This window comes from Myotis daubentonii, chromosome 5 (genome assembly GCF_963259705.1).
Source record: "Myotis daubentonii chromosome 5, mMyoDau2.1, whole genome shotgun sequence".
NCBI lineage: Eukaryota > Metazoa > Chordata > Mammalia > Chiroptera > Vespertilionidae > Myotis > Myotis daubentonii.
The window spans coordinates 110,568,189-110,594,131 of NC_081844.1; the positions used below are offsets into that span (position 1 = coordinate 110,568,189).

General features: G+C 58.6%; 2 protein-coding genes across 3 annotated transcripts in view; both read right to left on the reverse strand.

Annotated features, from left to right (window-relative positions):
- Window positions 1-11,291, reverse strand: part of LOC132236180 (kinesin-like protein KIF19) — a 27,480-nt gene extending 16,189 nt beyond the window's left edge. The window contains 9 exon segments of the mRNA XM_059699555.1: window positions 620-745; window positions 906-1,042; window positions 1,998-2,085; window positions 3,949-4,059; window positions 7,777-7,857; window positions 8,970-9,028; window positions 9,031-9,078; window positions 9,803-9,889; window positions 10,751-11,291. Of these exon segments, the coding sequence (XP_059555538.1) occupies window positions 620-745; window positions 906-1,042; window positions 1,998-2,085; window positions 3,949-4,059; window positions 7,777-7,857; window positions 8,970-9,028; window positions 9,031-9,078; window positions 9,803-9,889; window positions 10,751-11,291 (1,278 nt within the window).
- Window positions 10,072-25,943, reverse strand: part of EIF3B (eukaryotic translation initiation factor 3 subunit B) — an 18,772-nt gene continuing 2,900 nt past the window's right edge. The window contains exons 2-19 of one of the 2 annotated variants that reach the window (XM_059699420.1): window positions 24,461-24,653; window positions 22,530-22,649; window positions 22,080-22,137; window positions 21,486-21,614; window positions 21,195-21,352; window positions 20,386-20,517; window positions 20,241-20,307; window positions 19,905-19,951; window positions 18,720-18,930; window positions 17,237-17,309; window positions 16,385-16,507; window positions 15,959-16,037; window positions 15,311-15,449; window positions 12,929-13,054; window positions 12,437-12,514; window positions 11,932-12,040; window positions 11,559-11,676; window positions 10,072-11,091 (exon numbers count right to left, since the gene is read on the reverse strand). In XM_059699420.1, coding sequence (XP_059555403.1) covers window positions 11,573-11,676; window positions 11,932-12,040; window positions 12,437-12,514; window positions 12,929-13,054; window positions 15,311-15,449; window positions 15,959-16,037; window positions 16,385-16,507; window positions 17,237-17,309; window positions 18,720-18,930; window positions 19,905-19,951; window positions 20,241-20,307; window positions 20,386-20,517; window positions 21,195-21,352; window positions 21,486-21,614; window positions 22,080-22,137; window positions 22,530-22,649; window positions 24,461-24,653 — 1,946 coding nt within the window. In that variant the 3' untranslated portion in view covers window positions 10,072-11,091; window positions 11,559-11,572. The remainder of the gene's footprint in view (window positions 11,092-11,558; window positions 11,677-11,931; window positions 12,041-12,436; window positions 12,515-12,928; window positions 13,055-15,310; window positions 15,450-15,958; window positions 16,038-16,384; window positions 16,508-17,236; window positions 17,310-18,719; window positions 18,931-19,904; window positions 19,952-20,240; window positions 20,308-20,385; window positions 20,518-21,194; window positions 21,353-21,485; window positions 21,615-22,079; window positions 22,138-22,529; window positions 22,650-24,460; window positions 24,654-25,943) is intronic. The other variant, XM_059699417.1, reaches the window with a different exon arrangement.

Below are 25,943 nucleotides of genomic sequence, written 5' to 3' on the forward strand. Positions count from 1 at the left end.
AGCTGTGGAGACCACGCCCAGGAGGCTCTGCTCAGCACCTACTGTGCGCACACATGCTAGGGCTGCAGAGCAGGGTGAAGGAAGACGGCACAGTGCTTGTGGCCGGATAGGCAAGAAGCCCGGCATCTACCTGCAGACCCTCGCCGACCTCTCCCCGCCCGAGCCCACAGGGCTGGAGCACGGCCACGGGGCGGGCTGAGCCCTTGAAGGTTCCTGGGCGGTGGGAGCCCACCGCGAGGGCAGTGCTGTGAGGGTGGCACTGGGGAGCCTGGGGGCAGAGAGCAGGGGCAGGGCTGCAGCGATGCCCACACTCGCCCTCGCTAAGGAGCCACCTCAGGGTGGGGAGGGCACCCAGAGTCACTGAGGCCGCCTGCGTAACTGCAACCGCTAAGGGGGGGCGCTGAAGAGGGGCGTCTGAGCGGGGAGGAGGGACCTGCAGAGGTGGGGCTGAGCCAGGGCGTATGGGGGAGTCTGCCGGGAGCACAGGCCAGGGGGCGGGGAGGTGCAGAAGCTGGCCAGCCCCGAGCTGAGGAGCGACGCTGGGCTGTGTGCCCGGCTCTGCTGCGAGCCTGAGGAGAAGGGCCGCCTGGCCTCTCGGAGCGTGGCGCCTGGCCCTCACCTCCTGGGCATTCGAGGTGGAGACCTCCGTGATGCCCGCGATCTGGATGCTGCCCCTGGCGTCCTCCCTCAGCTCCAGGAGCCCCGAGGACGGGTTCAGCAGGTCCCGGATCACCTCGTTGTAGATCTGGGCGAGACAGAGCAGCCGGAGAAGCAGAGGGCAGGGCTCGTGTCGCTGGGCTCTGCGTCCACCAGAACCTGCTGCTCGGAGGCGGAGGTTTGCCAAGGGCCTTCGGGGTAACGCGCCGCCTGGCAGGTCAGGCGCCTGAGGCAGGTGGCAGGCTCACCTCCAGGTAAGACATGGACACGCTGGAGTCCACGCTGTCCCGGGTCCGCTCGATGGCCCGGAAGAGGTCGGCGAGGGTCTGCAGGTAGATGCCGGGCTCCGCGTCCATGCCCAGCATCGTGTGCGTCTTCCCGGCCCCTGCAGGCACCACACCCACCGGCCCTGAGTGGGCGCAGACCCCGCCGGGCACCTGCCCGGAGACTATGCCCGCGCCGCCTCGATCGCGCAAACCCTCCCGCTGCTGACATCTCGCTTCCTATTCTGGTAACAAGGGTAAAACCGTCAGTCCGACCCGGCCAGCAGGGCTCAGGTTTTGAGCGTTGACCTATGAAGCAGGAGGTCACAGTTTGATTCCCTGTCAGGTCTCTGGGCTCGGTCCCCAGTGGGGGGAGGCAGCCGGTCCATGATTCTCTCTCATCATTGATGTTTCTGTCTCTCTCTCCCTCTCCCTTCCTCTCTGACATCCATAAAAATATATTTTTTAAACCCACAACACCCTCATCCATCTATCCATCCATCCATCCATTCATCCGTCCGTTGGTCCCGGCTGCCTGCAGAGGAACCCGGGGTGAAGGAGGGGGTGCGGGCGGAGGGACCGGGGTCTCTCGCTCCTCTCCAAGGTGTCTGAGCCATGTTGTAACCGAATGACCGCATCACACTTTTTAAGGAATCTCTTCATGGGGCCCCCCGCCCCTCCCCCACCCACTGACAGGCAAGGACCAGGCTGCTCCTCCCCTTCGCTGGCGCCTGGCACACAGTAGGTGCTGGTGACCTTTGTTGAACAGATGAGGGCTAGCCAAGCTGTGGCTGTGGCCAGGCCCTGCTCAGGGCCTCAGTTTCCCCATCTGCACAGGAGGGGCTAGGCCTGACCGCACTGACCGTGGCGCAGAACCGCGGGGAGAAGGCTGCGTGCTGGGGAAGTCACTGTCCCTCTCTGAGGCTCCATGTCCGTCTGAGAGGGACCCCCCCTGCCTGTCGAGGCTGCTGTGCCAGGAGCCGGGGCCCAGAGGCCAGCACGGCGCCCGCACCCGGCAGGTGCTTGGGCTGCTAGGGAGCCCGCACCACCAGCCCCCCCTCCAGACACGCCCGGTACCTGAGGGGCCGTAGGCGAACACCGTGGCGTTGTATCCGGAGACGACGCCGTCCACCAGGCGCTGGGTGGTGGCACGATACACGTCCCCCTGCGGACAGACGGAAGGACACCACCGCCCAGTGGACAGCAGCTGGAGGCAGCCTGCGATGTCCATGCCGTGGGGACATGGACAGGGCCCCACAGGGGAGGGCAGTCCAGGCACAGCGGGCGTGGGCATGGCTGGGCTCCACCCTGGATGCGCCGTTACTGCCCCACCTGAGGCCTCACCTGCGCCGGCCCCGCCTCACAGTGTGGACAAGGCGGACCTGCAGGGAGGCTGAGGGGACACTCCACCCTGAGCCTGGCCCCGTCACACCACACTCCTGTGAGTCCTTTCAGGGCTTCTGAGAAAACTGGGAGGACTCAGGGGGAACGCAAAGGGCTGGGCGTCTGGCGGAGCGTGTGACCCTCTTTATGGGACAAAACTGGGACCAGGGAGTGGAAGTCTCCACCGGCAGAATTTAAGGTGAGGCGGCAGTACAGTGATGGGAGTGTGCGGTAGTGAGCTCCCTGTCCCTAGGGCCATTCAAGAAAGGGCTCCTCCAGGGACCCAGTGGGACAGGCGGCGGGAAGGAAAGAGGTGGACTGAGATGGCTGGAAATTCCCTGCCCCCCCAAATGTGCGCCTAATCCCCTTTCCCCAAGTCTGGGCCAGGGAAGCGGGCAGAGGGATGCCATGCCTGGGGTGGCCAAGCCTTTTTGACGCCTGGCAGCTCCCCCCTCACCCCCCTGGAGCTCAGGGCTGCCATGTGTGAGGAGGCCCAGGCCACAGGGGGAGGCCACAGGTGGCTGCTGCAGGTGACAGCTCCGACGGACGCCCGCAGCACCAGTCCACTGACAGCCCCGCGGGTGGGCCATGGGGACGCGGGCATGGTCGGGCCTTCGGGTGCCTGAAGTCCCTCCCCATTATGACTAAAGCCGCCCAGGACTGATGGGAACTGGCAGCTGCAGTGGAGAAGGGCGGGGAGGGGGGCGGGGGGCGCGGGTAGGGCTGGGTCATGGAAGGTGAAGGTGGTGCAGAGGGAAGGTCCCCTGGGTGCAGGGCTGGGCCCAGCATCCCAACTTCTTCGCCTGCTGGGGGGACATTCCCACCTCAGGAGGCCGGGGTTCAGACCCGCTCTGCAGGGCTCGGGAGTGAGCGTCCTTCACTCTGTCACGCCGCCCTGAGCCCGGGGCCCCCTCTGGTGTGGGGGACAAGGCCCCTCTCACGGCCAGGGCCAGGTGAGGTGCTGTGAGGACGACCTGACCTGGCCTCAGGCTCCTGTCTGTGGACTGGGGACTCAAAGCCTCAGCCTGGACCCTGCCCGCCTCTGCTCTCACAGTGGGCTCCTTCTTCCGGTCTCAGCTGAAAGTCCCCCCGAAAAGGCCTCCGCTCGCTGCCACCACTGCACTAGTACCAGTGGGTTTGTTTCTATCGCTCACTGTGCCGCCCCTCCTGGGACAGGAGCCCTGTGCAGGGAGTGTGTTCTAGACACATGGCAGCCAGACACCCCTGTGCTAGATGGATGGACGGATGGTGAATGAATGGACAGATGAATAGACAATGGATGGATAGATGGATGGATGGGAAAATGGGGGATGGATGGGGGATGGAATGATGGATGTATTTGTGGGTGCATGGATATGGATATGTGGATGAATGAATGGATGGATGGATGCATGAATGGGTAGATGGATGGGTGGATGGATGGATAGGTAAATGGATGGATGGATGGGTGAATGGATGGATGGATGGATGGATGGATGAGATGTGTAAACCCTGCTAACCTCCTTGATCATCAGGGAAACCCCTGTGATGAGTGATGGATGAGACCATCTGGCCACACAGTCCTCCCCAGGGGATGGCAGGGCTTGGTGAGGACAGTCAGGACAGCCTGGCCCAGAGGGACTAAGGGGCAGTGGGCAGAAGGTACCTGCGATGCGTGCTGGTCGAAGACGGTGTCAAAGATGAAGGTCTTCTCCCGGGACCGGTGTGCGCGCAGCGTGTCCTCAGGGTCCTCGCCCGGGTCCATGAGCACCACCATCTAGAAGCAGGGGCGGAGCGTCAGTGGGGCTGGGGGGCGCCCAGGGAACCAGGTGGGCAGGCTCCGCAGGATGGGAGGGCTTCGTGAACTGTAAGGTGTTGAGCCAGCGTCTGGCTCCTGCGTTCCCCTGCGTGACCCCAGCACGTTCACTCCCCCGGGGCTCCCTCTTCTTGCCGGGGGCTGAGCTATCCCAGCGAAGGGGAGGATGGAGGCGGGGGGTGCACAGGTACCTGGGGAAGGACCCACCTGAGCTCTGCAGCTCTTGCTTTCTCTGAGGCCCGGCCGCCCCTCCTGGCCCCGTCCTATCGCACATGAAAGCATAATTATGGAGGAGGGTGTGAGGACGTCTGGGGGCCATGGGAGGTTCAGAGGCACCTTTCCCAAGGGGTTGGGGGGCAGGGCAATTAGAGACCAGTCAGCTCTGTTTACTCAGAGCTGGAGGGCGCTGGGGAGGAGCCACAGTGTTAGGGACACACGGGCCACGTGGCCACCCACCTCCCTGCCCTGGCCCTTGGTGCTTGGCTTTGGAAACAGGTCCCGGAGGGGAGGGCTGCCCAGAGGTTCAGGGGGTCGGGGGCAGGGGGAACAGGCAGAGCAGCCCCGGGAGCCTGGCTTCGGCCAGCACTTCTCCCAGGACATAAGCCAACTCTCTCTCCTTCTAGTGAGGGTCCAAGGCAGCGATCTTTGACCTTCGTCATCTCAGCACATAAGCTAATTACCCAAATTCTGCGCACACCAAAAAATGTATTAATTTTTTGCCAATCTAATAAAAAATAGGTATAATTTAGATCAATTTACAAATAATAATAATTACCTGCCCTTTTTGCTCCAAAGTGACTTTTTAAAAAACCAGGTGCCAACCCCTAGCTGGTTTGGCTCAGTGGATAGAGCATCGGCGTGCAGACCAAAGGGACCTGGGTTCGATTCTAGTCAATGGCACCGAACTTGGTTGGGTTGCCAGCTCCTCCCTGGCCTGGGCCCTTGTCAGAGCGAATGCGGGAGGCAACCAATCGATGTGTTTCTCTTACATCAGTATTTTGCTCTATCTTTCCCTCTCTCTTCCACTCTCTCTATAAATCAATGGAAAAATATCCTTGAGTGAGGGTTTAAAAAAAAAGAAAGAAAACAACAAAAAACAGGTGCCCATACTCGTCTATAAGGATTTCTGGTACCAAGAGTTAACCAATCAGACGAAACCTTGTTATGCGACATAACCAATAAGATGCAACTCTACTATGTGACCTATACATTCATGGCTCAGGACAGGGCATTCACTCCCACGGCTGTAGTTGTGCTGGCCGCTGTCACTTTTTATTTGAAAGTCTAAGGCAGCGGTTCTCAACCTGTGGGTCGCGACCCCTTTGGCGGTCGAACGACCCTTTCACAGGGGTCACCTAAGGCCATCCTGCATATCAGATATTTACATGACGATTCCTAACAGTAGCAACATGACAGTTATGAAGTAGCAACGAAAATAATGTTATGGTTGGGTTACCACATGAGGAACTGTATTTAAAGGGCCAGAGGGTTGAGAACCGCTGGAAGGGAAAAGAGCGCAGTGCCCTGACTAAAGCGTCGGGTGCTGCCTGTTTTATAAATCCCTGCAGCACCGGTTGAAGTCGCTGGTCTAAGGCGGGAGGACCCGGGCCGCTCCCACTGCACCTGCTGGCTGGCCGGACCTGCGCTGGAGGGGGCCCCGGCCTGGTCCCTGCGGGGCTCCAGCCCAGCCGGGGAGTGGGCCTGGCGGGTAAGGACTCCACACGGAAACACTGGTGTGGAGGGGCACTCGGCCGGTTCACTCTGAAATGTGCCCTATAGGGAGTCTGTGATCAGGGAGCGAGAGGGACGCGAAAACGGAGGACATTGCTGCCTGGGAGCCTGGGCTCAGAGGACCCGGACCCTCCGCAGGCCCTCCAGGGGCTCCGAAGGCCTTCGAGTAGCCTGACGTCACTTCAGAACAAAAAGCTAAGCTGGGCCGGGTCGCTCGGTTACTTAGAGCATCATCCCAATAGGCCAAGGTTGCGGGTTCGATCCCCGGTCAGGGCACGCGTGCATAAGTGAACAAGTAGATGTTCTGCTCTCACGCCAAATTTAAAATAAAAGAAAAGGTAAAAGAAAATGCTACAACATGGACGAACCTCAGAAACACGCTCAGTGCGGGAAACCAGCCGCAAACAGACCCCTTCCCTCCCGGTGCGATTCCTCCGGGTGAGTCGTCCACTCGGGCAAATCCAGAGACAGGGGCCCGGTCACTGGGGCTGGGACAGGGACGGGGGCACTGCTTAGGGCAGTGATGGCGAACCTATGACACGCGTGTCAGAGGTGACACGCGGACTCATTTTTTTGGTTGACTTTTCTTTGTTAAATGGCATTTAAATAATATAAAATAAATATCAAAAATGTAAATCTTTGTTTTACTCTGGTTGCAAATATCAAAAAATGTCTCTATGTGACACGGCACCAGAGTAAAGTTAGGGTTTTTCAAAATGCTGACACGCCGAGCTCAAAAGGTTCGCCATCACTGGCTTAGGGCGTGTGGGTTTCCTTTTGGGGTGAAAATGCTTTGGAACTAGACGGAGGTGGGTGCACACAGTGTGACTGTGCTAAATGCCACTGAACTCTTCACTTTAAAATCGTGAATTCTCAGCCTGATTGGCGTGGCTCAGTGGCTGAGGGTTGACCTTTGAACCAGGAGGTCACAGTTCGATTCCCAGTCGGGGCACATGCCAGGGTTGGGGTATTGATCCCCAGTGTGGGGTGTGCAGTAGGCAGCTGATCCATGATTCTCTCTCATCATTGATGCTTCTATCTCCCTCTCCTTTCCCCTATGACATCAATAAGAATATATTTAAAATAAGTAAATAAACAATAAAGCCGCCTTTCTAACAACAAACGGCCAATCCGGTCACTTGACAAGCTTCCCTCAGCTGCGGCGTTCCTTCTGCAAGTGACCACCTGCTCTCCTGCCCCATGAGCGCCCGACTCCAGCCCGAGTCCGGGGAGCAGGAACCCTTGGCCACACAGCAGGTGAGGTCCCCATCCCTGTCCCGGGCCTAGGACAGTGCTCAGCCAATGAGACTGGCTCCAGCGGAGGGTGGGGGGGCCTGCCCCGCCCTCTCCCACACACCACTGAGCCCCCAGGCTCCCCCGGCCTTTCGTGACCCCCATAGACCCCCACAGCTCTGAGCTCTGACATCACACACTCATCTGTTCCCAGTTTGACCCCCACACGAAGGGGAGCTGGTGGCAGGCCCTTGTTGCCCCCATGGCTCCGCCTCGACGTCCCTGGTGAGCATGACATGGACATTTCTTTCTTTTTTTCTTTTGAGAGGAAGGGAGAGGGAGAGAGAGAAACATCAAGATGAGAGAGAATCACGGATTGGCTGCCTCCTGCACATTCCACACTGGGAATTGAGCCCACAACCTGGGCATGCGCCCTGACCGGCAATCAAACCATGACCTCCTGGTTCATAGATCGACACTCAACCACTGAGCCATGCCGGCCGGGCTAGACATTTCTTCAATGAGCGAATGAGTGAGTGAAAGGGTGAGTGAGTGAATGGGTGAGTGAGTGAACAGTTCATGGACGAGTAACCAGTGTACACATGGGCATGAATCACCGAATGAGTGTGAATGAGCGATTGTCCCAGCGGAAGTGGCACGCCCGGGAGGGTGAGCCTCATGCCCGTGGACACCCTCTGTGGCCCTCAGCCTCACCTGGTCACCCACTTTGTGGGCGATGACGCTGGCTCCCTCCTCCTGTTCTGTGTCATTGAGCGGGCGGATCCGAAGCGCTACCTGTGGGCGGGACACTGTGCAGCTGCGTCCGGGGCCTCGTTCCCCCTCTGGGCCCTTCCTTGCCGCCCCCACCAGCGCTTCCCACTCCTAGGGGAGCAGTAAGACCAGCGAGCGAACCCCAAGCCCCTCCAGGCATAGCTTTTTAAAAACATATTTTTATTGATTCCAGAGAGGAAGGGAGAGAGGGAGAGAGAAACATCAATGATGAGAGAATCATTGATCTGCAGCCCCCTGCCCGCCCCCTATTGGGGATCGAGCCTGCAACCCAGGCACGTGCCCTGACTGGGAATTGAACTGTGACCTCCTGGTTCCTAGTTCGATGCTCAACCCCTGAGCCACCAGCCGGGCCAGGCATAACTTCCCACCCAGGAGCACGAGCTGCTCGCACCCACAGGGCGCTCAGAGGAGCAGGGACTGCAGCGGCCGGCTGTTTCGGATGGGAAGACGGAGGCACTCGCCCAGCCCCACAGCCACTCGTGGTCCAGCCCTCACCTGGCCCTCTGCTTGCAGAAGGTGCAAGGGCTCCATGGCCCATCGCTCTGCACACCCCGCCCCTCTAAGAGAGCACGAGGGAGCCCTGTGGAATCGCAGACCGGGGCCCCAAATCCTCCTCCATCCCGTGAGAGCCATGCCCCCACCCCACCCCTGCTTTCTCTTCTGCAAGACGGGACCGTCCTCCTGGGAGACACAGAAGCTGGGCTCCTCCCTGGGGCAGTCATGGCGGGTCGCTCTGTAACCAGCCTACAGGTGTGGGCAGGACCCTGGCCCCATCTCACCACACGGGCAAATGGGCCAAGGTTCCAGTGACCCAGCAGGTGGGTCTGGTCAGGCCTCACAGGGCCTGGACGGGGCCAGGTGGAGGGCCTACCCCATCCCGTTTGGGGGTCCTGGTCCAGGCACTGAGTCCCCGGGGAGGGAGAGTCAGAGGCAGGGGTAAACGGGTATCTGGAGAAGGGTGGCTACGCCCCAGGAGGGCAGTCCCCAGGAGGGCGGCGGGCGGCTGGGCCTGCATGGCTGGGCGCGGGGGCGGAGGTCAGCAGGCAGCCAGGAGCGGGAGGCAGCCTCGGGGGGACACAGCCCCACGGCTGTCAGGCCACACAAGGGACACTCACCGTGAGCTGCTGGTCCTTGGGTTCCATGTCCCTCGTGGCAGGGCTACCGGGGCTGGGGAGGCGGGAACACAGCCTGCTCCCTGCTCCCCGCTGTCCAGGCTGCACCGACCTGCGGTGCGTCACCTGCCCCGCCCTGGTGACATCAGTGCCCCAGGAGCCCCTCAGGGATGCTGGGCTGCCCACGTGCTACGGGTGGGCCCCAAGCAGCCAGGTGGCCCAGGCCCGGTGGGTACAGGCTGGCTGCCCGCCAGGTACATGGTTACAGCGCCAGCCTTTGACTGTGCGCTCATCTGACGCCATGGCAACCCAGGCTCCTCTGCCCCACCGCACCTGCTCCCCAGGTGCGCCTGCCCGAGCCCTGCCCCGCGTGGGCTTGCGGCTTCCCGTGGAAAGGGGGCTGGACGCCCCCAGCCGACACGCAGTGCAGTGTTCCGAGCTGTGAGCGCTTCTCCCCGAGGAGCTTCTAAAGCACCTGCAGCCCTCGGGCTGGCGGACGAGGACGTGGCTGCTGCCCGTGGCTCACCCTGTCCGGCTGCGGCCTGAGCGCACTACCGCCTGCTCCTCTCCCACGGCGCCTCCACGGACGCCGCTGCCTGCAGGTCAGGCCCTGACCGTGTGGCAGACTCGCAGGTCCCTGGCCACAGGCAGCCCGCGCTGGTGCGAACCGTCAGTCACTCCTGCACTTGCTAGGAACCAGAGACCTAGACCGTGAAGTTCAGGTCAGAAATCCCAACCACAGGGCCTTGGGGCCGCAGAGGCCACTCCAGGGGTGGGCCTCGGGTCAACTGCTCAAGGGCACCACGCGCTCCAGCCTCGGGCCTGGCAGACCAGACGTGGCACTTGGGTGGTCTCAGGCAGTGGTGTTGGGCACACCACGTTCCCTTCCTCGGCCTCCAGGTCCACGTTGGGCTCCAGGATCCCTGTCCCCAGCCATGAAGCGCCAGCCTAACCTGTCAGGACCCTGCTGGAGCCCAGGTGTCCAGGTTCTGGGCCAGGGACCGGCCCACCCTCCCCCACCCCCCCCACCCCACTGATGGGCCAGGAACTGCCCACAGGGCCAGCTGGGAAACCATGTCTGCAGCAGAGGAATCAGCAAGCAGTGTTTCAGAACGTCTTTATTGACAAGTTATGTACAACAATTACAACTAGTGAGTTTAAAGGCATGAAGTCAGTCCTTCGAAAGCGCTGGAATCTGTTAATGGAGCTGGGCCTTTTCCTGCTCCGGCAGGAAGGCAGGAAGGCGGCACCGTCAGCTCCGCCGAAGACCAGGAGAAACGGGCAACGCACCGCAGCGAGGACGCACCGCAGCGAGGACGCACTGCCGCGAGGACCGCGCACGGAGACTTATGGCTCTGAGAACAGACACAAGCACCTGCGGTCGGACGGGCCACGCTGGGCAGCAGGCCAGCCCATGCAACGGGCCGAAACCACACGGCTCTGCTCACTCCCCTTCAGTGGGGAAAGGTCACGTCATCAGAGGACCACAGAAGAGCAGCTAAAGCGACAGCTCGACAGGCCTCCGGGGAGGATGGAAGGCCCTTCACGTCCGGGAATGACAGGCACGGAGAACGCGGAGACACTGTTACAACCCAGAGCTCAGCGGCACGGCAGGACCCCACCACGGGGTGCACCCCAGCCTGCCACGCCTGCACGCGAGCACGTGACCGAGGGGCCAAGCCCCACAGGGGCAGGGAGGGGCACCAGATCACGGTGGCTACCTACGTTTAACGACAAAGAAGACAACTTGTTCGTACAGAGTTGCTTTTATTTCCATTGAGAACCTGCCACAGCCTGGACGCGAGACCAGGCACTGGGTGGCCCCACACAGGGACACAGGGTGCACTGCTCCCAGCTGCTGTCCAGGCCCCGGGCAGAGTCCCCACAGGAGGCCGAGGGGATCGTCGCCTGGTGGTGCAGCAGGAGGCCCAGCGGCAGCTCCCACGGAGTCTCAGTGACAAGCACAGGAAAGGCTGGAAGCAGTGCCTCGGGGCGCCCGCCGGACACCAGGGTGAAGGCACAGCTCTGGAGGCGGCTCTGGGGCGCGTCAGAGCGGGAAGCACAGGGACGCCTGGCTCCGGCACGAGGTGGTGCTGCAACGAGGGGACACAGCTGACCCTCTGTCCTGCACGCACAGGCCCACGTCAGGGGCAGCACGGGGCAGCCCCAGCCCTCAGCCTGGCGCCGGCTGTGAGCAGCAGTCTCGCCGGTGGAGCCGTCCGAGGGTGACCAGTCACTCCCCCATCTGGGACAGCACTGCCTGGACCCCAAGTCCCTCCCCTGACCCACAGCTCCCAGCTGCAAGGCCTCTAGGCCAATCGTCATGGCAGCACCCGAGTCCCTGCCACACCCGATGGGGCTCCGAGGGCTCTCATCTCAGATCCACCGGGGACTGGCACTGGAGGCCCCTGCCCCCCACTGGCCAGCCCCGCCCTGGAGCTCCAGCCCCGACGCCTGGGCTGCATTTCAACGTCACAGCGCACAGCAAGGACCTCACTGACCTGAGAGGTGAAATGGGCTTTCCTGCGTCACCCTGAACGAGACACTGGCTAACCTGCGGGCCAGCAGGAGGCAGCTGCCGGGGAGTCTTACCACAGTGCGGTCGGTCACTCCTGACTCCCCAGGGGGATGATCTCCTCCGTGACAAAGAACTCGATGGTCTCCTCCTCCCAGTCATCCACATTGCTGTCCAGCTCGTCGGTGTCCACGCCTAGAGGAGGGACAGAAGGGTGACAGAGGGGCAGGCGGCGCCGGCCGCAGCCTCAGCACGCGCACAGCCAGGCGGCACGGACCACAGGCCCTCGCCGAGGCCGCGGGCACGGTGGGTGGGAAGGCAGCTCAGACCTGACCTTGGCTGACGAGAACGTGACACACAGGTGTGCTGAGAAGCCCGTGAGGGAGCACAGACGCCAAGAGAAAACGGCTGAACAAACACCAGCTCTGGAAGCAGATCCCGCTCAGTTACCTCCTCGCAACTCCAGACGCTCGTTTTTCTGCTCCATGTACAGCTCCTGGGCCATCTTCCGGTACTTCCGGAAGTCCTCCATCATAGTGCGCCGCCTCTCCACCAGTTCCTAGGGGTGGGGCCGGGCGGGGCGGGGTGAGAGCGGACACTGCACCCAGCACCCTCCCGACCTTGCTGCACCAGGAGGGTTGTGCCAGCAACAGCCACCAGACGACACAGGGACACTTCCCTTAGAGGGCCCGCCAGGACAGGAGTGGTGGGGTGCTCCTTCCCTCTCTCCTCCCCTGACTGCCCCACCCCACAACTTCTGTATCTGAAAGCCAGTTGCCAAGAGAGTCACAGGCCTGGGCCCTGCCCCGACCTGCGGGCGGCACAGGGAGCACCCTCCATGGAGAAGTGACTGCCCAGGGGGACCCCCGCCTCCCCACAGCCAGACACTGGCCCCACTCTGCCATGAGAGACGGCGGCCATCTGTGGCCTTTCCCAGTCCAAGGACCACACTGACCTTCGAGGCTTTGGACTGGCTCAGACGATCCTTCTGTTCGAAGATCTTGGAGTATTTCTTCAGATCTTTTCTAATTTGCTGAAACAAAGTCAGGTCCCTTAGGACTTACGCACACAAAGCAAGACCCACAAATGCACCTTCCACGCTGCCAACGTGGAATGACACCCAGCGGCCGACGGGCACCGCCTCCAGGCACTCCGCGTGGCTGGGCATTGGTTCTCGGGTCTCGCAGCAGCGGGCCCGTCCTCCCTTCCCGGGCTCCGTCCCTCAGCCTTGTCCTCACACCCTAACCCACTGCAGAGCTCCCCATGCGACGTGAGCCCCGTGGGGACGTAGGCACAGTTCACGCCCGTGTCCTAGAAGGGTGCTGACGGGCCTGCGGCTCCTGAAGCTCCGGTGACTGCCCTCAACTGCTCTCCCCCTCGGCGGTTCCTGCTCGGGCATCCCTTCCCAGCGTCCCCCTCGCCCGCCGCAACCCGCTGGAGAGCAGACCTTGATCTGGTCCTGGCTCAGGAGCGTGGGGGGCCGGGGCCTCCACAGCAGCTGGCAGAAGCGGTCCTTGTTGTTCTTCTGCAGGAGGCGGCCCTGGAAGGTCCACAGCCAGTACGCATTGTCCACCTGCAAGAGGAAGGCGGTTCTGCTACCCCAGGGACCGGGTCCGCGGTGGTGCCAGAGCCACACACCCACCTCACTCCAGGCCCGGACGGCGTGGCGCAGTGGTTGAGCGTCAACTCATGACCCAGGAGGTCACGGTTCGATTCCCAGTCAGGGCACATGCCCAGGTTATGGGCTCGATCCCCAGTGGGGGACGGGCAGGAGGCAGCCGATCCGTGATTCTCTCTCAATGTTTTTCTCTCCCCCTTCTGCCTGAAACCAACAAAAATAAGTATTTTTTTTAAAAGCCTATCCCACTCCACACTGGTCTGCAGGCAGATGGTGTGCCTTGGCTGGTGGTACCTGGGGACACGGTACCTGGTACCATGTGTGCCTCACTCTGCTGCAACCCTGTCAGGCAGCTGCGGAGCCGTCCCATTTAACCGCGGGCCGAGGCGGCCTGCTGAGCTGAGAGGGGGCACAGCCACGGTCCTGGTCGGGATACAAAGACACTGCTTTGCAGCGTGTTGACCCAGCCCGTGGTCCTGAAAGTTCATGACTTCACTCAACAGAATCACCTGAATTTGACCACAAGCTGGGTGACCAGACGACGATGGTCCAAACCAAAAACTGCTTGGGAGAGCCCTCACCGCTTTGGCTCAGCGGATAGTGTCGGCCTGCGGACTGAAGGGTCCCAGGTTCGGTTCCAGTCAAGGGCATGTGCCTTGGTTGCGGGCACATCCCCAGTGGGGGTTGTGCAGGAGGCAGCTGATGGATGCTTCTCTCTCATCAATGTTTCTAACTCTCTGTCCTGCTGGGGTCCTGCCCCAGCAGGTCCAGGGGTCCCCAAAGGTGTGGATGGAGTCGGCGAAGTAGGAATGACACGGAAGCAGCGTTCAGTTGATCAGCAGCCTAGCCAGGATCTCTAGCCAAGTTCTGGTCAGGATCTCCAGCGAAGTTCTGGTTAGGATCTCCAGCCAGGTTCTGTGTCCATGTTCTCTTGCTAGGTTCTCCAGCCAGGTTCTCTCGCTAGGTTCTGTGGCCAGTTTCTGTCCAGGATCTTTTGCCATGTTCTCTCCAGCGAAGTTCTTCTGTCTCTAGGTTCTGTCTAGGATCTGTGTCTAGGTTCTGTGACTAGGTTCTGTGTCTAGGTTCTGTGTTTAGGTTCTGTCTCCAGTTTCTGTCCAGGATCTTTTGCCATGTTCTCTCCAGCGAAGTTCTTCTGTGTCTAGGTTCTGTGTCCTGTTGTCTTGTTACATCTGTATTTATACCAGTTGATTCCAATCCTATCAATCTCTACTCCAAAGGTTAGGGCGTTTCTTATCTCCATTCCAGGGAGTAAAGATTATGCAGCTTAAGCACAATTGTTGGTAGTTAAAGTGATTAATTACCCGCCTGGCACTTAGTTAAGGGGTTTTATTCCCTCCCTAACTTCAGGGGAAAATCCCTACCTGGGGAAACAACCTTTCTCAGAGAGGAGACCTTGGTTAAAACACATAGTGCCAAGAAGGTGAGCAAACATATTAAGAACAGTATGCCATATATGCCAGGTCCCTTGAAACAGCAAGGATGGACCGGCGCCCGGCACTGTCCCTCTCCCTTCCTCTCTGTAAAAAATCAATAAAATATATTTAAAAAAAAAAAAAACTGTTTGGGAGAGAAGTAACTCCTGGGAGCACACGAGCACCCCGGGACACGCCCTCCACGCGCACCCCACAGCAAGTGGCCCAGGGGAAGGCCCAACCACAGGGGAGGCTGCAGACCGGAAAGCTGCACCACCGACCCCACACGGAGACCCGGCTGTTACAAGGAAGACGGAGCCTGACTCGGGAGAGCGTGACCAGGACCGGCACCTTTTATGGAAAAGGCTGATGCCTCAGGTGCTCTGGTCAGGTACAGACAGCCCGAGCGTCACGGTGCGGAAGTGAAGTGCACTCGGGGGGAACCGAGTTTCAAGCTCTGGACCCTCCCAGGGCTAGTGCGCCTGGCGTGCTCCTCTCTGATGCTGGACGGTGGCCACTGCCCACGTCAGGCCGTGTGAGTGCTGCCCACACGTGCAGGTGGGCGAGGCTGAGCCGTGCTGATTGGTGGGCACTGCCCACTACAGTACTGACTGGAACACAGTCCTCTCATGAGTGAGAAGCTTCTACACGGAGGCAGCTGGAGCTGAGCCCAAAGGCTCAATGAACCGCGGAATCAGTAGCAATGCCCACCCACCTGAGGAGTGAGCCACCAGCCCCGCACCACTCAGTCTCACAGTAGGCGGCTTGGTCCCCATACCTTGTGGCTCCACCAGGACACAGAGGTGACCACGTAGCGCCCAGTCGGGTCCCACTCCACGTCGGAGGCCATGTAGTGCTCTGCAATGTTCATGACGGTGCAGTCCGATGTGTCCACGAACGCCAGGGCGCCGTTCATGCTGGTGAGACAGACAGACAGATGTCCTCACCGGGAGCCTCCCACGCAGTTCCTCCAGGTTCCAGGGCCCGTGGAGGCCCCAGGTGAGGATCCAGGGCATCCCCTAACCACTGCCGGGCTGTTAGCGTGGACATAACAGAGATAAGGATGCTGCTGAAGGCTGCCGGGCACAAGACCAGCCTGTGTCTGCCGCACGTTTCATAGAGCAGGCCAGCGCTGCGCGACGAGCCTCCGGAACCACAGCGGGGACAGCCGCTGGAGCACCTGCGCACATGGGCAGGGCGCTGAGGGGGCCCAGTCCGGAGCGTGCACCAACACTGTGCACCCATCTGCCCCACGCACCAAGGCTGGGATGGCCATGCACATGAGAACTCCAGAGCTCAAGGATTCAGCGGTATCACCGCTCAGAACCCAGCACAGGAGGCGTGGACTGGGAATGGGACTGGGGTTGGGGTCGAGGTCTGTGCGGCGGCCCACAGAGCGCTGCTTGGGGATCAGGCGGACACCCACCTCCTGAGACCGGCCAGCACCACGAACTGTCCTTGGGGGCTCCAGAAAATAGTGTTGGCCTGCTGCTTGTCAAACATTTCTGAAAGGAAGGAAGCGGCTGTGAGAAGTCATGGTGCAGGTGCAAGGGCCGGCGTGCAGCCAGGACCAAGGGGATAGGGACTGGGACGTGCCCAAAGCTCAGAGAAAGCAGCCTTATCCACTCAATGCCAGGGCAGGAAGCTGAAGTGTAGACACTAACATGTGAGGGAGCCACACAGGCTCCGCCTGTCCATGGATGTGACACGCCCACAGAACCACGTGACCACAATGGGTCTCCCAGTGGCGGGCTCAGGCCGGCGCAGCTGCCCCAGCAGGTCCCCCACATGCTGACTGGCTCAACCCTATTGGCTCACCCCTACGAGACACAAGACAGGCAAGGCCACCTACTGATGAGCTCGATCTTCCCGTTGCTCTTCACATGGTAGAAGGACACGGATATCCGGGGGGTCTCTCCGTGCAGCACCGCGAACTTGCTCCCGTTCGGCTCCCAGGCGAAGGCGATGATGGGCTCTGTGAGGAGACAGCACCTGGTCCGTTACAGCCGGGCTCACGTGCACTGAAAGCACCACCGAGCAGCAGAGGGAAGGCGCACCGACGCGGCGTCCACTGCAGCTCGCTGGCCCGTGCGCCTCCTGGCCGGTGGAAAGGCCCGCCTGCCGTGGGCTGTGCGGCCCGTGGCTGTGTCCTCTCCTACACTCCGTGGCACGCAGGGTCCCAGGGCCTCGTGAAGGGCTGCCCTCCTCCCCGGGCAGGAGGCGGGCCTTACACATCCTCCTATCTCTGTTTCCCCTCCCCCTTCCTGTCTCTCCAGCAAAACAGAAACAATAGAGGACGCAGGCGAACTGCCACCCAAAAGCAGAGGCACGGCCCCTGCACAGGTCTCGTGGGTCCGAAGAAGGTCCTCAAACGGAAACGCAGATGTCATGAGCTCCGCAGCTAACGGCCCAACGTGGCTAAGACCCGCCTCCCCGATCTCACCAGAGCCCTCGCGCCTGTGCTCACTGGGGGCACAGCGATGAGAAAGGCGGGGCAGCCTCCCTTGGCCACTGGAAAGGTTACGAGACTGAAGCTGGACAGGACAAAACTCCTGAACGTACAGCGTATCTAGCTCAGAGACCCACGCCCTCAGGTCACTGTCGCAGCCTGTCCTGGTGCCCGCCCCAGCCAGGCACGCACACCAGTTCCCAAGGTCACTGTGAGCCCAAGGCCACTCAGCATGAAGGGCCCCAACGAACTTGCCTTTCATTTCCACCACATCGACAGGCACCTGCTTTTCCCTCATTCGGAAAATTTCAAAATTCGTGACAACACCCTATTAAAAAAAAAAAGGGGTAACAATGTGGAGACCTCCAGTGTGAGGAAGACTTAAAGGACAAGTGGAGTGGTCACAACACCCTCTTCATGACACAGGGCCCTCGGTGGCTGATGGACACTGGACGGGACTGTCTCGGGAGAACTGGACTCTCTCTCTCTCTCTCTGGCCCAGACTCTACTACAAAGAACTGCCCTAAAGGTCACGTCACACGCAAACCGTCCACGGATCTGCACTGCAGCCCGTCTGCAAGATTTCACGCACTCAGAGAAGGCTGCAAGACCCAGAGGCCACGCCATGCGGTCCACTCCCTTGCAATGCACCCTCAGAAGATCCGGACAGAGGGAGGGGCAGAGCAGGGTGTCAGGGGTGGCTGCTAACGGGGGTGGACTTCCTGTCTGGGGCGAGGAAAATGTTCTGGAATTGAGACAGTGGGGACTGCGTTGCACAAGATGGTGAAAGCCACTGAACCGCCCCCTGGAAGGCTGAGGGTTATGGGACGTGGATTGTATCTCAATGAAACAGCCCTGTAAAGGGCAGGGATATGTCCACGGGAAGGGAAGCAGGCAGTTCTGCAGGGAAGTTCACTATCAAGATGCAAACCAAAAGCAGAATGAGTCAAGCAGGCCCTTCTTTGTGCTTAAAAACACTGAGAAACAATATTCCCTTCACCTCCAGAGGAGAGGGCGGGAGCCTGGAGCCGCATCAACAGCTGGCCCGTGAGCAAGGCAGGGGCTAGCCCAGGGGTGGGCAAACTTTTTGACTCGAGGGCCACAATGGGTTCTTAAACTGGACTGGAGGGCCGGAACAAAAGCATGGATGGAGTGTTTGTGTGAACTAATATAAATTCAAAGTAAACATCATTACGTAAAGGGTACGGTCTTTTATTTCAATAGTTTTATTCATTTTAAACGGGCCGGATCCGGCCCGCAGGCCATAGTTTGCCCACGGCTGCTCGCGCAGTCCAAAACCCACATCTAACCTGAGTCCCCCAAACAGAACGAGCCGTCCCCTAGGGCCCACAGGGCCTGCTGCAGGGCCTCCGCCGCGCCGCTCGAGCCCGTTAGGGCGAAGGCGAGGACCAGCGCCCACAGCCCCTCCCAACGCTGCTTCTGACCTGCGGTGTGTGGGATTGCAGGTGTGAAACCCGGGACGGAGGCGACTGGGTATCGGCTGGGAAAGGCCCACGTGTAAGTGAACCGCGCAACCCACACCTGTGCTGTTCGTCAGCTGTGTTCCCATGAACTCTAAGCCACGTGCGTCTTACCCACTCAGTCTTACAGATAAAGGACACTCCTCCTGGGATCAGGTGGGCCTGACGATAACCCACAAACTCCAGCCAAGCCTCCACTGGCACCTCCACACCCGAGCCGGCACAGCCCCGCCCCCAGGACCCCCGGCCCCGCGCACCTGGGTGCCCTTGGGCGTCCTGTCCACTTTCACACACAGGTAGTCCCCGTTCTTCTGCCAGTGCAGCTTGCAGTCCACCACGTTGAAGAGGTTCCTGACCCGGATCTCCTGGCGGCTGGGCAGCTGCATCAGGGTCACCCGTGCGGGAATATCCTTGTCTTCGGGCACCCAGAAGGCTATGATGTTACCACCAGGGGACCAAGAAAAGTCTCTGCGGGACCAAGGAACCACCGTCACCAGGACGCCGCCACGGGGCAACGGCAGAGCTCAGTGGCCGTTCGGAGGCCTGGTGCTGCTCTAGGGCCCGTCAGTCGTTCCACCCGGAGGCAGCCCTGACCCTAAACTCTGCCAGGGAGGAAAGAGGTGCCGACGGTGCCGCCCAGTGCCACGGCCCCTCTGCCAGGACTCACACCCCCCGACCACTCCCTGCACTGCCAGCAGGTTCCATCCCTTTGAGGCTGACGGGCCGGGCTCTGTGCCTTACAAGGACCCAGCAGGAGCTGAGGAAACCACAGCAACAAGGGAGGAGCCGCGGCTGGAGGGAGACTGTGAGCTCGTGCTGTGAGCACCACCTTTACTTCTGCGTTTACGAGAACCAAGTACTGGCTTTACTTTTAATGTAAGCCATAATTTTGCCCAAAAATGTAAGAAGGGCCCGGCTAGCATGGCTCAGGGGTTGAGCACTGACCTATGAACCAGGAGGTCACAGTTTGATTCCCAGTCAGGGTACATGCCTGGGTTGCAGGCTTGATCCCCTGTAGGGGGCATGCAGGAGGCGGGCAATCAATGATTCTCTCTCATCATTGATGTTTCTACTCTATCCCTCTCCGAAACCAATAAAAATCTATTTAAAACAAGAAAAGAATGCAGGGAAGGAAGGAGTAAGAAGCCTGACCCGGCACGCAGCACTTCAAGGCAGACACTGACCCGCCCGGAGGCTTCAGAGGAAAGGCCGTTCTGACAGAGGAGCTGCGACTCACCAAACGCCCCCCACACCACGTAGCACGGAGCCCTGTCACTACGTGGAGCCCCTGCTCCACCATGTGGCCCCCAGGAGGCACCCTGTGCGGGGGAGGGGCACGTCGCCCAGGAGGCACCCTGAGAGGGGGAGGGGCACGTCGCCCAGATGGCACAGGCCGGGCCGGGCCGTAGAGCGAGAGGAGCAGCTGGAGGAGCCCCACTTACTTGATGCCGGAGATCTTCAAGCTCTTCTTGTCCAGGAGGCCCATGGACTGCAGGAAAACAAGGGTCACAAGTGACTGAACAGGCCAATGTCTCAATAATGCAGTGTTTTTACAGAAAGGCAAGCGGAGGCTCCGATGTGAGCTTGCATGAGCAGAGGCAACAACTCCTGAAACCGTCCACGTTTCCCAGCCACCTCTCCGCCCCAACCCTCCGAGCCCAACAGGGGCTGGCAGAGAGCGACCAGCCCAGGACACACCGCTCCACCACACCCGGGCCCAGGGAAAGCCCACCCGAGCCAGCCCCGCTCATCCCGCGATAATGCAGTCCATCACTCACGGGAGTTTCATAGATGCTGAGGGTGTCGAGGGTCATCCGAGCAAAGAATTTACCATCATGGCTCCACCTGAGACGAGAAAAAGACCAGTGCAGGCTCTGCCCACGAGCAGCCCCCGAGGTCGCCAGGCTCCCACTGTCCACCTACTTGAAAATTGGCCAATGAGCGGAGCTTTCACAGTGAAAGCCTCTCTTCTTCTGGCCGGTAAGGATGTCCCAGATGATGATGGCCTGGGGGTCATCCTGTGTGTCCATCAGGGGGCTGAAGGTCACCAGGTATCTGTAACAGAGGGGGACACGTTTTATTTCTTTAAAGTAAGTTTTTGTTGATTTGAGAGAGAGAGGAGAGAAAGAAACACTGATTAGTGAGACCCTTCCATTGTCTGCCTCCTGTATGCCTCCTACTAGGGATCGAGCCTGCAACCCAGGAGGATGCTGGGTGGCTGTGGACCATGGCCTTCAAGGTCCTCATGTTCCACTCACTCCCCCCACAAAGCTCCACGGACCATCACACACAGGAGGGATGTTCGTTCACAAGAAAATGATCTGCAAAATACATGACCTTGCACTAGATCCTGAACCGAAGGGGGAAATTTTACAAAGGACATCACTGGATCAAGGGACCAAGTTCTAACAGTAATTGATGTTAAATTTCCCGACGTTAACGACGGCATGTGGCTGTGTAGCATTCCCTTTCCTAGCAAATGACTCGGGGGTGAGGGACGTGACCCTTCCACTTACTCCCAAAGGCTCATGAAAACATTATGCTCATCTATTTGGAGAGGAAATGACAAAGGAACCAAACCACACGTGAACTGGAGCGCTCGGCACAGAGCACACAGTTCTCAGACCTCCCGCCATTTCTAAGGGTGAAACCACAGCACAGCACAAAGGCTCTGCAGGAGGCCAGCAAGAGCTGAAGGGAGCAGATGCCAATGCACTTCCCCATGCGCTTACCTTTCGCAAGGGGAGAAGTCGATGAGCTGGACCCCTTGGTGGCTGAATCTCTGAATCTGTTTGAATTTCTCTCCCCCCCAGAGAGCAATGCCTCGCTGATGGAAGGTGGCCAGGTAGGTGCCCTTGGGAGACCAGCGCACGTACGTTTCTGTCCACCGCTGTGGAGAAAGCAATGCCACCATTAACACAACAGCACAGCCAAGCACACACGCCTAGACGGGCCCCGGAGACCAAGACCCCTCCCCTGCTCTCGTGCCCAGCTCCCTCCCCCATGTGGCAGCAAACACCCACCGCTCTCTCCTCGATCGATACGGGATCCTTCACGTCATTCCAGAATATGGAGGTGCGGTCTCCGCTCTCGAAGATCACACTGTACTGGTCCCTGCACTCCGCCTCCTCCAGCCAGTAGCGCAGATTCCCCTGGAAGAAGACCAAGGGCGGGGCCACATGTCAGTTTTTATGAGAGAAACGCACTCATTGTCACACTGCTCTTGGAGGTGGACACATCCCGGCAGCATCTCCAACTGCCCAGGAACTCCCCACCCCAAGCCAAGGGGCTGGCCAGCATTCAACTACAGCGGGGCCTTGACTTACGCGTGTAATTTGTTCCGTGACGGAGCTCGTAACTCAAACTACTCGTATGTCAAATCTTAAAGTGAACGAGTGAGACACATGATGCTGGGCTGATGTTGTGGCGTTCACTGGGACGTTCGCTGCGCCAACTAGCGGTGGGGTATCTGAAGCTGGCTCCTAACCCGAATTTTAGCTCGCAACTCAAAGCAAAAAATGGGCCGAGAGACGGCTCGTATCTCGAAAACCTCGTTAGTCGGGACACTCGTAAGTCAAGGCCCCACTGTACTTAGATCCCGATTTCATTCAACATACCAAGTCTTTGAAAGGCTGTTTCTCTGGGATGTCCCATTCGTCACTGATGGTCATATACCTGGAGGAGAAGAAGAATGTTCCGGTAGCAGTCACATGGCAGCCCCCCCCCCGGCTCCCCTCCCCCGCCCGGGCAGTCCAGCCAGCCCTGTTAACACCCACTAAGTGACAGAATTGATGGCAAGTGTCTATGGCAGCTCATCAACACTGTAAGGAAACGCCATGTTTGAGGACCTGCTGCACTGCACCCTGCTGTCCACCCCAGAGCAGGGGCAGGACGGGTTTTATTGGCAAAACCGGTGAGGGTGCGGGTGTGAGGAGGTGCTACTGGCCAGTGCGAGGGGCCAGGGATGGGAAATGGTCCTACATGGTGTGACCAGAGGTGGAGCCACCCAGAAGGTAAGAGCCCTCCCCCTGATCCGGGCCATTCGCACAGCCCGAGCCTGAGCTCACTTGTCAAAATCGGTGAAGAGGTTGACTCTGAAGGTGTGCTGCTTGTCCAGCTTGTAGCCGTCGGCGTTCTTCACGGCATCCAGGGCATGGGCAGGAGACGCGTACTCCAGGAAAATGTAACTGAAGCGAGAAAGAGGCAATGCGTGGACATTCAGATCAGCGTGCTCGTGCCCAATACACACGACACCTCCACAGCTGCAAACATGGCACGCACCCGGGACCGTGCCCCTGCCATGTCCGAGGCAGCCCGATCTCGGGCAGAGCAGTTCCCTGAGCATGAATGAAATCCCAACAGAAGCTCCTCATTCATCAAAACGTCCATTAGCTTAACTGTGGTAATGGTTTCATGGATGTGTGTGTCAAAATGTGCGAAAGCATACACTTTAAAACTGGGCACGTTTATTGTGTCAACTATTTCATAAAGCACAAAACCTGAAGTCATAAAGATTATGGCCCTGGCCCGGGTGGCTCAGTCGGTTGAGCGCCGTCCCGTGCACCAGGAGTTGCTGGTTCCATTCCTGGTCAGGGCACATGCCGGGTGCAGGCTCGATCCCCAGTGAGGAGCATGCAGGAGGCAGCTGACTGATATGTAGCTCTCACGTTGGTGTTTCTCTCTCCCTTTCCCTTCCTCTCTCTGAAAATCAATAAAAATTTAAAACGAAAACACCCCCTGAATTTGGAATGATTGAAAAAAAAAAAGTCATAAATATTATGTGTTAGGTTGTATCACAAAGGTTCTCAAGGGTGTTTCATTATAAACAAAATATAACAGGTATCCTTCCACCTGTCTCCACATAGAAAACATTAGGAGCATCGCTGTGCTTGACCACTTTTTTGTAAATTAAAACTATGCTAGGTAGTTTCCAAAATCTCAACTACACAAACTTGATCACCTTCTCACCCCTATCCTCTCAAAGACTGACATTTACATGAAATGTAAACAGAGAATGTCTGACTAGACACTCCTTCCTCTGATGACCACCTGGTCACCAGCCGACACTGCCCAGCGGCAACCCCCAATCCAGCGGTTCTCAACCTGTGGGTCGCAACCACCGGAAAACACATATAGCATATTAGATATTTACATGACGATTCATAACAGTAGCAAAATTACAGTTATGAAGTAGCAACGAAAGTAATTTTATGGTTGGGGGTCACCACAACATGAGGAACTGTATTAAAGGGTCATGGCATCAGGGAGGCTGAGAACCACTGCTCCAATCCCACTCCTAGGTCCAGAGCAAGGAAACAAACACACGTGCTCAAAAGGGGACACATGGGAGACTGTGTAACTGGGAAACACGAAGTCAACTGATAGGAAGCAGATGACCTGTCGTGAGAGAGTACAGAAGCCACAGCATTTAAATAAAGAAACCAGAGTTCCAGTCACCAACACAGAAAACCCACTATGGGATTTCAAAAGCAAACTGCAGGACTGCCTATTATGCTACCATTTGTAAAAGGCACTATTTTATTAGTAGTAACACCAGAAAAAAAAAGCTGATAAGCAACGACAGTGCTTTCACCTAAACCATACAAAATATCCCCATTTGTGATGTTAAAATGTGAAAAAAAAAGCGCGTCTTAGAATCAATGCAATTGCACGTGTAAAATTTCCCTGGAATTCTGCCAGCTCCCAGGTCCTTGGGCCCTTTACCCTGGGTGAACTGTGCCCACGGCTCTGACAGCAGCTTGAAGCACCAAGCTCTGACTCTGTGAGCGCTCAGCAGCCCGGAGGCCTGTCGGGAGCGAAGCGCACACACCTCCCAGGACCGCGTGCTGCAGCAGCTCCAGCTGAAGGTGAGCGCCCACCGGGATGAGGCGGAGCCAGAGAACTCGGCCTCATGGTGGTGGCTGCGGGGCGGGGGGTGGGGATGGGGGGCCTGACACAGGAGGAGGGAGGACACTTAGGAACCCTGAGTCCCACGCACCCTTTCGTCTTGCCCTCCTCCTCGGGGTAGAAGTCGTTGGTGATCTTCCCGAACTTGGAGAAGATCTTGTGGATGACGTTTTTGAGCTTCTCCAGCCGGTCGGGTCCCACCTGAGGCACATTGTCCACCACGATCACCGAGTCGATCCCGTCCGCCTCCTGGGGCCGGTCCTTGAGCACATCTCCCAGCAACTCTGTGAGAGAGAGAGAGAGAGAGAGAGAGAGAGAGAGAGAGAGAGAGAGAGAGAGTGAGTCCAGTGACTCACTGACCGAGCAACACGCTCAGACGTTAGCTTAGCAGTTAGCTTAGCACTTAGCACTCGTTTCCAAGGAGCAGGGAGATGAATCTAACGCCTGCACCTTGAGGAGGAAGCCTGCCCCCCCTCCTTCACATTTACACGTGAAAGAACGCGGAAGGTTTTAACTCTTCACACTCCCTTGGACAGTCGGGCATGTCAACAGGTTCCTGGCAATAAGGGAAGATTTCAAGTAAATGTAAAAGAAAAAGACTTTCAGTAATGAGAAGGCACACGGAGAGGAAGGCCTTTCCCGGGAATCGGAAAACCGGGAGTGGGCGGGGACTGCCGTGGAGGCCTCCCCAACCCACCGCCATTGGACGCGGCTCGTCACTCTGAGACAAACAGCTCCTTACCCAACAGCCTTTCTGTCGGAGCACTCGGGCTAAGACAGGTACTAATCCCACCCTTCTGAATAAATTCTACAAATTCGTTAGCTTGTCTAGGGAGCTGTGAAATGGCAAAGCACTGTGTGAGAACAGACACCTGCAGAGCCGCCATCACAGCACACTCCGAAAGCGCGTCCGTCTCAGCCAGGCCGCGGGCCAGCAAGCGCGAGCCCGGGTCATCTCAACCACAGGTGTGCCCTGGAACCCGCGGGCCACTCTGCTTTTTTCTTCCCTTTTTATTAATTTCAGAGAGGGAGGGAGAGGGAGAGAAACATCAATGATGAGAGAACCATGGATCAGAGCCTCCTGCACGCCCCACATTGGGGATCAAGCCCCGCAACCTGGGCATGTGCCCCTGGCCAGAATCGAACCTGGGACCCTTCAGTCCACAGGCCAACGCTCTATCTACTGAGCCACACCGGCCAGGGCCACTTACCTTCTTTATCACACTTTTAAGAATTTCAACATACCAGCCGACCTGGTGTGGACCAGGTGGTTGAGACACAGAACCCCGCACAACGAAAGGTGGTTGTTGGGTTCCGGGTCAGGGCACACACCCAGGTTGCGGGTTAGATCCGAAAGACAGGAGGCAACCAATCCATGTTTCTTTCCCTCCCTCCCTCCCTCTCTCTAGAATCAATGAAAAATATATCAAGTGAGGACTTTTTAAAAAAGAATTTCAACATGCCAAATAGAACATGTTCTTTGCTGCATTTCATTCTCAGAATTTAAGATGGATTCTCTTCACTTTTGTGTTTGAAATGTTCAGTAAGTTCAAAGGCCTCTCAAAAAGGAGTCT